We start from the raw sequence: 12,928 nt of genomic DNA, 5'->3' as shown, positions 1-12,928 counted from the left end.
GAAGGGCAATATACAATATTGATGTACTCCTTTCCCAGTTTTGAACCAGTCTGTTGTTCTTTGTTGGGTTGTAACTTTTACTTCCTGACCTGCATATATTTTTCTTAGGAGGCAGATAAAGAAGTCTGATATTCTCATCTCTTTAAGAATTTTCCAGTTTGTCATGATCCACACAATAAAAGGCTTAGCATAGTTAATGAAGTTGAAGTAGATGTTTCTGAAATTCTCCTGCTTTTACTCTGATCCAACAGATATTGGCAATTTGATTTCTGGTTTCTCTGCCTTTTCTAAATCCAGCTTGTACATCTGGAAGTTCTTGGTTCATGTACTGTTGAAGGCTAGTTTGAAGAATTTTGAGCATTACTTTGCTAGCATGTGAAAAGGGCACAACTGTATGGTAGTTTGAGCATTCTTTGGCTTTGCATTTATTTGTGAGTGGAATGAAAACTGACCTTTTCCAGTCCTATGGCCAGGGCTGAATTTTCTAAATTTGTTGTCATATTGAGTGCAGCACTTTAACAGCATCATCTTTGACAATTTGAAATAGTTCAGCTGGAATTCCATCACCTCCACTAGGTTTGTTCATAGTAATGCTTCATAGGGCCACTTGACTTCACACTCCAGGGTGTCTGACTCTTTTGCTAATTTTAAATACCATATGTTGCTAAGGGAAATGTTAATTATCACATATAATTTTGTACCATTTACAGATAGTCCTCAACTTATGGTGGATTAACTTATTGCTTTTTTGATTTTATGGTGGTTCAAAAGAAATATATATTCAATAGAAATTCTACTTTGAGTTTTGGATTTTGATCTTTTCCCAGGCTAGTCTGCAGTACATTACTCACTCATGATCCTGGGCAGTAATAGTGAGCTGAAACTCCCAGTCAGTTGCAGGATTGCAAGGGTTAACAACCCACATACTTACCACCATTGTCTACCCATACAATCATTTGGTTTTTCACTTTCTGTACAGTATTCATTGGAAGGACTGATGCTGAAGGTAAAACTCCAGTGCTTTGGCCACTTGATGTCAAGAGCCAATTCATTGGAAAAGACCCTGTTACTGGGAAGGATGGCGTGCAGGAGGAGAAGGGGGCAACAGAGGATGAGAAGACTGGATGGCATCATTAACTCAATGTTTATGAGTTTGAGCAAACTCTGGGAGACGGTGAAGGACAGGGAAGCTTGGTATGCTTTAGTCCATGACACGACTGAGCAACTGAACCACAACAGTATTCAACAAATGGCTTGAGATATTCCACATGAGATCCACCTAGCTTCCCAGGTGGCACTATTGGTATTGGTAAAGAATCCGCCTGCCAATGCAGGAGACATATGAGACGCAGGTGTCATACCCAGGTCATGAAGATTCCCTGGAGAAGGAAATGGCAACCCACTCCAGTATTCTTGTCTGGGAAATCCTATGGACAGAGGAGCCTGGCGGGCTGCAGTTCACGGGGCCTCAAAGAGTAGGACATGACTAGCATCTGAATGCACATTTCCCACTTTATTGTAAAATTGTCTTTGTGTTGGACGATTTTGCTGAATCACTAAAAACATTAATGTACGTGTTCTGAGCACATTTCCATTAGGCTAGGCTATGCTGTGGTGTTTGCTGAGATATTAGATGTCTTAAATGTGTTTTCAGGTTATGGTATTTGTAGCTTATGTTGGGCTTATTAGAACATTACCCCATCAAAATTACGAATATCTGTGCTAGTATGTTATACACATGAATGCTAACTCAGTACGTATATTAGAAAAGTATGTCTAAAGTGTGTGTCTCTTTACACAGTTGCAGCTATGCAACCCTACTATTACAGGGTTAAAACAGCCACTGCCAAGATGCTTCTGACTGGGCACAGGAAAGATTTCTAAGTCACAAATCTTTGTGATAAGGGGAAAACCTCTGCTGATAAGTCTAGGTTTTGAAGGAAACTTTTGAAAACACTGAGTTGAGAGACCTAAAAGATGGTTTTTCCATAGTCCCATCTAACATGAATATTAAAGGCATTGTTAGCCTCTTTCAGGTTATCAAAGCTTTTATTTTTCCCTGAAAACCCCATGTCCTCACTGAAGGAGGGACCCATGGCATTGTTAAGTTTGGCAAATAAATGATAAGATTATTAATTTATTATGAATTCTTTAAAACTTGTTATTTTTTAAAAATGGCAAATGAATTTGACAAGTTGAATAGTCATGTTGTTAACCCGTGGGATGATTATCTTCTCTTATTAGTTATGACTGTTATTTGGACGGTAAAACTATTGGCTGTCCTGTGTCCCCAGGTGAGACACTAGGGACTTGCCTTTCCAAAAGTCAAGTAGAGGTTGCCTTTGGGTTGTAGATCCAAGATCAGTAGATGGGTCCAACCCAGGTTCCGTTCAAATTACTCCTTTGCTCTGGGTCTCAGATCATGTGAAGACCTTGTGGGCACCCTTTAAGGGGAGAGTGTCTGTTTCCCACCATCCTTCCATTCTCTTGAATACCCATCTCACTCTTCAGCACCAGATGTTCTGGGGACTTGTCTTTCTAGTGCAAGGCTTCCAGGTTGCGCCTTCCAGTTTGTGGGTCTTGACCATCCATACCACATTTCTATCCCTTCTCTAGTCTTGTGGCTTCTTTGTATCTATGGTTTTATAAGATCTTTCCTGCTGGTCTTTAGATTGTTTTCATTGCTGTTTGCTCTGTAAAGAGTTGTAATTTTGGTGTGCCGTGGAAGGAGATAAACTTCTCCTCCACTCTCTTGGCCCCTCCTGTTATGCTTGTTGTATACATAGATGATATTTCTTCATCTGTTAATTTAAGTCAGTAAAAATATAGACTATTTTCTTGTACTAGAAAAATAAGTAATATAATTTTCTGAACTCACAAAAGTCATGGATTCCAAAGGAGAAGACCTGGCTATAATGGAAAATTCTATTACTTATTTTTCTATCATAAAGAGACCAGATTTATGTTATATAAAAGAGTTTGGATCACTATGTTACTCTCTTTTATCTGTGAGACTTTGAATAATAATGGCTTCTTTAACCTTGATTTTGTATGTGTTAAGTGGGGAGAAAGTTTGATTAGGTAATAAGGTAATTTTGAGTTTTAACTAATTTAAGATAAAACACTGCAATCTCCAAAACACTCTACGCACACAAACTTTAATTCATAGTGTTCATAGTATTCAGAGCATAAAGCAGGTATAGATTTTAAGAGAATTGTGATGAGGAGCTCCACACAGGGCAAATTGTCTGCTATAGTTCAAGATGACCCTGAGAGTTTTGCGGACAAGGTGTCAGATAAATATGGGATACACTTGAACTTGAACTTGATATTGAAGGGGATGCTGGGTAAAAAGAATGTCATGAAGAAAGGAAGGGCTCTGAAATCATGAGTTGCCTTGGGAATTAAATGTCTGTGTATTGCTGACAGGGAAGGCACAGAACAGGATTATTTACAGGTAGCTGTAGATCATATTTTGACACATCTGTGATGCCAACAGGAGGAGCTTGTACTTCAGTTCAAAGGCGAAAGAAAGCATTGAAATATGGTGATATGTTTGAAGTCTGTTTAGGATGGAACACGACAGGAAAAGGAATTTATTGGATACTTGACACTTTGCTGTACGCAGTGTTTCCAGGTCTGTGTCATTATTATAATGTTAAGTATTAGAAAATTGAGCCACAGAGAGATTAAATATATACCCAGGGACATTCAGACAAAGAGTTCTGGAGCCACGACTCAAATCCAAATTTATCTGCCTTTAAATCTTTCCAAGACTCTATGGGACCTTTGCAATTAATCTGACAATTGCACATTGAGCTTTTTTGGAATAAGGAAGCAAAGAGGCAGTGAAATCACAAAGGAAGCTCATTTGAGATGCAACAGACACCTAAAGAGATATGAAACCTATTTTTCAGCTGTGTTTTATAGGACCTTTTAGTTTGGTTCTTTTATTTTCTTAACATTGCCAAATACACTTTATTTTTATGTCAGAATTATGTAAAAGGATTTAAATTTTCCTTGAAAATCATGTACACATTCAGAATTTTACTAGCTATACATTTCTAAAATATAACTAGTTTAGCTCTCTTGGCATTAGATTTCCTGTGACTCAGCCAAACTTGAAAGGATTCAGAGATTGAGCCCTTTAAAAGACTTCTGGAACAACTCATGCAGTAGAGCAGGTGTTAGAAAGAGAAGCCAAAATCTCCTCTATCAATTCCCAGGTAAATTTCCTCCATTCAAGCATACATCAAAGGCATTTGCTGAACAAAATTACCCCTGCTTTTAGACTCGGTACCACCTTGCTTTTTAGATCACTCTAAGAGTGATGGAAAAGACCAGCTAAAATGAACCCATTCTCTTTGTTGTGGTTATTAACATGAAACTACTTCCTCGTAGGATGGATATGCTAGTCAAAGGCAGCAATTGGTATCCAGTGTTCTTCTCCAAGTTTCCTTTCCTAGTAGCCAGGGCAAGCTTTGAGGACTCTGGAATTAGCCCTGTATTTCAGAGTTGCCTCAAGTCACAATCCTCCTTGGCTTTGTAGGAGACTCGGTATTTTGTGCTGAGCATCTATGCTGATTCCTTATTCCAAGGGTTAAACCAGCTGTTTGAATCTGGCTGCCCAGTATTTCAGTTGTCAGTCTTTTTGGAAGCTGGACTTTTGTCCCATTACAAATACATATTAACTGTGAATTGATCTCCCAGTTCACAGCTGCCTGCCTGTTTGGCTCCCTGCCTGGATTTCTCAGCCCAGAATCTGTCACTGTGCTCTTATACTTGAAGCTCTAATATTAGCTGAACTATGACTGAAATTATGTCTTTCACTCAGCTGCTATCTGTTCATCTAGGCGTCACGTCCTTGGTTTATCTTCTGCTAGAGGGTAGGATGAATATAGCTAGGCATCCTTTCTTCTCTTTGTTGCTCCATTTTTTTGTTTGTTTGTTTTTGTTTTCTGGAGGTGCCATGTGGCTTGTGGGATCTCAGTTCCCTGGCCAGGTATGGAACTCATGCTCCCTGCAGTTTAAGCCAGTGTTCAAACCATCGGACCACCAGGGAATTCCTGCCCAGTATTGTTTTAGACAGACTTGATTTAGAGTTGATATAAGCAAAAAGTTAGCAATATTATAGGTAATAGGGTGAAATCCAGAAAAGCAACTGATATACAAAATAAGTTAGTATGTAATTCTCCTATAAAGGCACTTAGCACACAGCAGTAGGTATTTCACAGTCTAGCACAATTTGGGAATCCAAGCAGATGTGTAGACAATCTACATAAGGGGATTCTGTTTAAAAAGCATGAGGCTAAGACAAGATATCTGGAATGTTTTGATATTCTGTACCAAAATCTCTATCTATAGAAAGTTGGCTAGGAAAGTCAAGACCTCAGTCTTTGAAAGATTGGACCCAAGAGGAGTTCCTGGGACATGAATAGAAGAGCAAGATAAGGTTCCAGGTTCTAAACTAGACTATGGAGTGGGGATTGGATTGTGGGTAAACTTCAGATGTCAAGACGTTAAAAATGGAACTTGAGAATTGGAAGAGGAGTACCAGTTGAGCTGATGGTGATTCATCTGAACATGAATCAGAGCTTCTTAAATTGTCCCAGACCCTGATCGTCACTGAGCCTCAGATCATGGAAAATGCAGTCATCAAAATAGAGATTTTGGCTTTTAATTCATTAGTTTGTTCTTAGTGGTCTCCCTCTAAAACTATTCCAGGGTGAACTATGACCAGAAGACTGTTAAAAAGTGACAAGGAAAAATCTGAAGGCTGCTGTCTTCTCTTGGGGCATTTATAAATGATTACTGAATGTGTTTTTCATTTCTGTGCATGCTTAAATGAAAAGCCCATCTTCAGGTGGTATCTCTAAAGTTCTCTGTAAGGCCTGTGTATCAGAAACCAGAAAACATTTTCTCTCTTCAGTTTTATTATGGAGCCAAGGTGTGGTTAAAATAGTCCACTGGGATATATTCTATTAGGATTATTCTAGTTTTTACACATATGAATATATGTATGTCTATATATGTGTATGTCTCTGCAGGTATGTACAGAAGGTTATACACCTAAATCTGTAAGCAAGAGGAAGTAAAAGATTTTGTCCTAACTTAGACTAGTGCCTTTTTTATCTGCAGAGAAGGATTTGAGAATAAAGAATCAGCTTTTTATTCTTTTTAATATAGCACCTGGTCTCTGAAATAGTATGTTTCTGCCAAGGTGCATGTCAAAGCAATTACTGTAATTTGTTGTATTTTAGGAATAGCTCTGATCATTTCAATCCAAATATTTATTGCAATTCTATTGCTTCAGCTTTGTAATAAATTGAATGTTGTTCAAAAATAAAAATGTTCATTTTCTTCTCTAGGGTCACCTACAATCTAGCAAGGGACACAATAAAACAATTTAACCTGGAGCACAGTATGGAAATTGCTAGCAAAATATATAATGAAAAAAATTATTTATAGAAAGCTGCACAGGCTTTAAGCATGTAATAGTGCATGCACACACAAACACTCACACCAGAGAATCTCAGCCAAAAGACAAAACAATCCACTTAAAAATGGTCAAAAGTCTTGAAGAAGATATTCAGACGGCCAATAAGCACATGAAAAGATGTTGAAGATCATTAGTCTTTAGTAAATGACTACTCTAGTACAAATCGTAATCATTTTATCCATCAGTTCAGTTCAGTTCAGTTCAGTCGCTCAGTCGTGTCTGACTCTTGGCGACCCTATGAATTGCAGCACGCCAGGCCTCCCTGTCCATCACCAACTCCTGGAGTTCACTCAAACTCATGCGCATCAAGTCGGTGATACCATCCAGTCACTCATGCTCTGTCGTCCCCCTCTCCTCCTGCCCCAATCCCTCCCAGCGTCAGAGTCTTTTCCAATGAGTCAGCTCACATGAGGTGGCCAAAGTATTGGAGTTTCAGCTTTAGCATCAGTCTTTCCAGTGAACACCCAGGACTGGTCTTGTTTAGGATGGACTGGTTGGATCGCCTTGCAGTCCAAGGGACAAAAACTAAAAAATAGCAAGTATTGACAAAGATAAGAAAAATTGGAACCCTTACACGTTGCTGGTAGGTGTGTAAAATAGTACAGCCATGTAAAAATCTGTTTGGCAATTCCTCAAAACTTTAAACATAGAATTACCATATGACCCAGCAATTCTCCTCTTAGGCATATACCCAAAGAACTGAAGCATATATTTGAATAAAAACATGTATACGTGAATGTTTGTAACATTTTTATTCATGGAAAAAACTCAGTCCTGTATGAGCTGATGAATAAAAAATAAAATGTGGTATAATCATAAAATGTAATATTTTTAGCTGTAAAGAGGAATGAAGTGCTGACATGTGCTACAACATACATTAACCTTGAAGAATTTATGCTAAATGAAAGAAGTCAAACACAAAGACAATGCCTTATATGATCCCTTTTGTATGAAATGTCTAAAATATGGGTTACTTTTTGATGTGAAGAAAATATTCTGGAAATAGATGGTGGTGATGTCTACACAGTGTTGTGAATATACTAATAAACCAGTGACTTGTATAGTTTAAAATGGTTAAAGTGGTAAGTTTATGTTCTGTGAGTTTTATTGCAGTAAAAAAGTATAGTCACATACACTTAAAACTAAACACAATTTGCAATATAAAGAAAATTATAAATTCCAAATAAAAGTATCATTTGTAAAATATAGGCATGATGCACTTAATGGGCATCTAAAAGTGAATTTTCTAAGAGTTTTTCGAAAGCTCATTTGTAAATTAGTTGTTTTGGGAACTGGAAAATGTTTTATGGTGATTCAAATATAACTGAGTTTTGAGGGTAGGCAGGAAGGATTATATTCAAGTGCTGGGAAATAGTATCCACTCCCTAGCCCGTAATAGAAAACTAAAAATCTGCTTATTTCCCAGATTTTAGTTTCAAGCTCATTTTATCATTGTTATTTACACTTGATTGAATATTTAAAAGACAATGATACTTGTGTAACTTTCTTCTTTAAATATATTGTAATTCTTAGATGTCTTGGTCAAAATTGTATTTTGATATGATAACATTATGTTAGCAGATTGACTACACACATTTTTATTACATTTATATATAAATTTTAAGCTCATAATTGTGATCTTTCATGACATGATTTCCTGTGTTAATTTTTTTTTTAATTTTTATTTTTACTTTATTTTACTTTACAATACTGTATTGGTTTTGCCATACATTGACATGAATCCACCACGGGTGTACATGCGATCCCAAACATGAACCCTCCTCCCACCTCCCTCCCCACAAAGGTATAAAACTTTTGGAAAATCATAACTTAAAATACTTTTGGTAACATATCTAGACTTTTTTCTTAATTGACATAAGGTAAATTGAGCCTTATGGATATTTAGAAAATTCTCTCCTGCAAAATACTAAGATGTATAGTTTGCCTCTGAATGGATCCTATTTTTCTTATTTATCCAGCAGGGCTATTTTTAGTTAATGGAGTGATATATGGAAAATGCACTGTGTATGGTAAAGTTCAACAAAGAATAGCTAGGTTTTCTGTTTTTTTTTTTTTTTTTAAACTATGTCATTCACTTAAATGTTATAAAGAAAAGAAAGGGGAAAAACATGCTACTGATTCATTATTTGCATATTAATTCATATAGTAATAAACAGTGGCCCCATTCTTGGACAGAACATGTTTTCTTCTGTTTCTTTTCTTTTTTCTTTCCTTTTTTTTTCTTTTTTGCCACACACACAACTTACTGGATCATAGTTCCCTTCCCTGACTGGGGATTGAACCTGGGCCCAACAGTGAAAGCACTGAGCACAAACCCCTGGACCACCAGAAATTTCCCATTTCTTTCTTTTTGTGTGTATGTGTGATTGCCTTTTCCAATTATATATCCCTTCAAAAATGATAAAGAATGTTTTGCATATTTATCTTAAAATTTAGTATCTGATGGTATTTATTTATATTTTAAGAAGTCTTTGTTTCTGAACTGGGTTATGCAAGCGTACTAGCATATATAAACAATATGTTTTCTATTTCTTATAGATTCTACAAAGAAATTAAAAGATGTACTTGAAGAATTCCATGGTAATGGTGTGCTTGCAAAGTATAATCCTGAAGGGGTAAAGCCTTTTCATTTTTTTCTTTATTTAAGTTTCATGTAGATGTTTGGAGGAGGGATTTCTTAACGAAGAGTTCTTGGAAACATATATTCATATCCAAAATGAAATTCATAATGAGATGCTATTCTGGAAGACACATTAAATGGTATACTGCTTATTTTCATCCAAAAATTTTTTTGCTATTGAAAATTGCATTTCTATATTGTATGCTTGGTAGTATATAGATTATCTATAATATATGCTAGGTTCTTTTCCTAAAAGTCAGGAAAAATTTTTAGATAGAAAAAGAGAGAAAGTGTGTCTGACTTTCTCTAAGACCGACTTAATGTTAACTCAGCATCAGGGCAGGAAGTGGTGCCTTGACTGAAGAAAAATTCTGTGATGGATATCAGATCTATTACTTTAAAAAGCAAGCTTTGATACAAAGAGAGGAATTTATTCTCCTTATCTTGTTTTTGTCTGGTACCAGTAAGCTTTTGAGTCCCTGAAATTCTTTCCCTATAAAAACCTGATGTACTGTCCAATTGCTTTGAAACCCCTTTCTTAAATGAATGACTTTCTCTTCCTAATTATTTGTTAATAACCTTGTCTTTTATGTTCGCTGAGAAATGCTACATAATAAATGTTTGATCACCACTGCTCTAAGTTATTTTGCAACTTTACCAAGTGATAGTTGGATTTTATGGGAGTTAAACTGCCCAGATAGTTGGGTTGTATGGGAGTTAAAACAAACTGCCCAGAACTCTTTTACCTGGATATATTATTTAGTTATTTAGACAGATTTGTTTGCTGATTAAAATGTGATTTGGTTTTTGTTATCATTGTTATTGTGGTTTTGAATGTTCACAAAATGACAGTTCTTGGCTATCCTTAATATTTTGCTTCTCTGGGAGTTATAGAACTAATGTTTTAGTCAAAACCCAATCTTTAAATTCTGACCTCCTTTTAGTATTTTCAATACTTAACTATTTTTATTACAATAATTACTCTTTTTCCTTTTATATTTTTATTCTGTCTGCATTCCAATACATAACTATACTTTTTAAAACTTTTTAGTCTGAGATTAATTTTGTTTTTTTTAAAAATAAAGTTAATGTTTAGTGCCTACAAATGATACAGAAAATAGACAACTTAAAGTCATTTCCATTTGCCTATATCATGGGGGGAAAAAATCACATATTTGCCCTCATTCTGCTCAGATTTTATTTTCCTAGATCTTTAGAGAGAGAGGAAAAAAAAAATGTTGGCAGGTAAATTTGTAGAACTGAAAATCTCAAACACCAAGAAAGCAGGGTTGAAAAGGTAAAAATGACAGCTTTACTGAACTGTTACAAGACCTCCAAAATTCAGTAATTATTTACATTCTCAAACATAGTTGAAAACCTGCATTACCTATTTATATACAGAGAGAAAACCAGTTTTCTCTCCCTAAAGATAGTTGTCATCTATAAATTCATTTGGAATGTGGTCTTGTTTGCAAATAGACTTTTTGCTTCAATTATTTCTTATTTAAAGGGCTTTCAGGACTTAATCTGACTGATAACTGGATTTATTGAGGTAATTACTAGATTTGTTATTAGATGCATATGATGTCAGCCTTCTCAATAATGTAATACCTCTCCATAATTGCACAGATTTGCTCTTGAAATGCATTATTAAAATAATGAACAGTTGAAAAACAAAAAGCTAGATCTTATTAAGACTCAAAATTATCTCTAATTTGAGTAAAACCTCTCTCAAATTTTAAAGTTGATGTGTATTTTCCTTTCAGGAGAAAAATTTAAAGTTGTTATGAATCTTTTAAACACTAGTATGTATTTTATAAAAATCAATAGGGTATATTTAAATCTATATATTTAAATATTTAGATTCAGTGTTTAGAATTAAAACTTCAAGGTCTAAAGATTCTGTTCAGTGCATACCTTCATCAAGTTTATAAAAGTTTGCTCTAATAGTAGAAAATAATTCATACTGTCAACTCACATGTGTGAAAATATCACTCTATTGACTGGTCAAGTTGAGCTCAGAGTAGACATAGTTGAGTACCTAATTAATGTTCAGCTATACAACAAAAACTAGGAAAGTGATTAATCCAGTCACGCTTTATAGTAAATGACTAATACTTTGCTTTCTAAAATAGACATAGTCTGTATCATCCATGGAAAATGTATTTTCAAAGAGACTACAACCTAAATCTCTCTCAAATCATTTTCTCCTTTACTAAGTAAAGTTCCTTAAAGGGTAGATGCATTATTTTTGTTATCACTTACTTGAGCTACTGAATTATAAAAGCTGTGTATACAAACTTAATCGAATGAAAATGTGACCTGTTTTAGCCTATGTGAAGAGAATATTAAGTGTAATATATGGATGAATCATTTATTTTTAGTTCTTATGCAGAAATAAATGACAGAATCATAAAATATACATTTAAACAATGGCTTTAAAGATGTTTTAAGCATGAAAGCTTGAGGACGGTCTTGAGAGAACCAAATATGATGGTAAATAAAGAAACTCACTTTAAGAAGAGTAAAATGCCTTTCCCAAGATGCACCATCTAGGTTTGTGACAATAACTATAATTAAAATCTAGATGTATATAATCTCAGTTTAAGATATTTCCTGTTTACTTAATTGATGAGGCCATTAGAATGAGAGGGGAAACCAGGGGATATGAGAAGGATGAGGGGAAGGAAAACCTATTTCCTATGCATTGACTGGCATAACTTATATATGAGCATGGTGTGTTCCATTGCACCCAATTATCACTAACTCATACCCAGTAAGGTAAGAGATGCCTATTAGTTTCACCTAATCTTATGTGAACAATGTAAAGCTTATCATATAGGTAGATTGTAATGGCCATCCATTCTTAGTGAGAAGGTTCATAGTAAACCAGTCAGAACATCACAGATATAATAGATTCATAAGAGTAGTAGAATTTTGTAATATGACCATCAGTTTGGCATTGAAAATGTAAATATTTTCCTCTGGATTTCAAATTCCATATCAAACTATTTTGTTGGCATCTAAAACAATGGGAAGAAATTAAGTAGTAGCATATACATAGAGAAATTAAATATTTACCTTTAAAGAGATGGAGAGAAGCTAGGCATGTTATTCTGACAGGAGGAATCATTAGAAGTGGGGAATAAGTATAATCAAATATACCTTTATATATTCTATTATATATTTATATTCTCTGGAAGGTTTCCATTATACTGTATGTGTTATTCATTATATTTTCCTATGTCAATTAGAACTGTTTGCTTATTACATTCTAAGACTGATCTACTCAATGAGTCTCAAGTTTTAGCTGGCATCAGAATCACCTGGGGTCTTCCTAAAATAGTTTGCTGACTCCCCACTTTAGTTTCTGGAATGGAGTTCAAAAATTTCTCTTTATCAGTTTCCCAGTTGATGCTGGAGCTATTTCGGAACCACATTTTGAGACCCCTGCATCTAAAGTGTGTTTTCAAATCAATCTGTAAACTTGACTTTGTAGTTACATTATCAGCAGTATGAGATGATGAGTATAAATTATCTTACATTAACACATGTATTCTTTCTTTCCTTGCATGCACAGAAACAAGACATTCTTAATCAAGTAAGACATTTTCTTTTCTATTAAAATCTGTCTTTTTTTTCTTTATTCTGATGTGAGCTATGAATTTCTCATCTATATCACTGAACTATACTTTTGTACCAGTGAGATGCATATATAAGATTAACTGTAATACTTATAAAGATAAAAGTGACTGATATTTGTTCAAGTTCTCAAATAGAGAAACTAT

General features: G+C 35.0%; 1 protein-coding gene across 6 annotated transcripts in view; it reads left to right on the top strand.

Annotated features, from left to right (window-relative positions):
• DGKB (diacylglycerol kinase beta) overlaps positions 1-12,928 on the top strand; it is a 799,100-nt gene that overhangs the window by 104,326 nt on the left and 681,846 nt on the right. For 3 of the 6 annotated variants that reach the window (XM_068972348.1, XM_068972345.1, XM_068972344.1), the window contains exons 2-3: positions 9,059-9,135; positions 12,721-12,741. In XM_068972348.1, the coding sequence (XP_068828449.1) occupies positions 9,059-9,135; positions 12,721-12,741 (98 nt within the window). The remainder of the gene's footprint in view (positions 1-9,058; positions 9,136-12,720; positions 12,742-12,928) is intronic. The other 3 variants (XM_068972349.1, XM_068972347.1, XM_068972346.1) reach the window with 1 other exon arrangement.

This window comes from Capricornis sumatraensis, chromosome 5 (genome assembly GCF_032405125.1).
Source record: "Capricornis sumatraensis isolate serow.1 chromosome 5, serow.2, whole genome shotgun sequence".
Lineage (NCBI taxonomy): Eukaryota > Metazoa > Chordata > Mammalia > Artiodactyla > Bovidae > Capricornis > Capricornis sumatraensis.
This window is presented reverse-complemented; position numbering and strand designations above follow the sequence as displayed.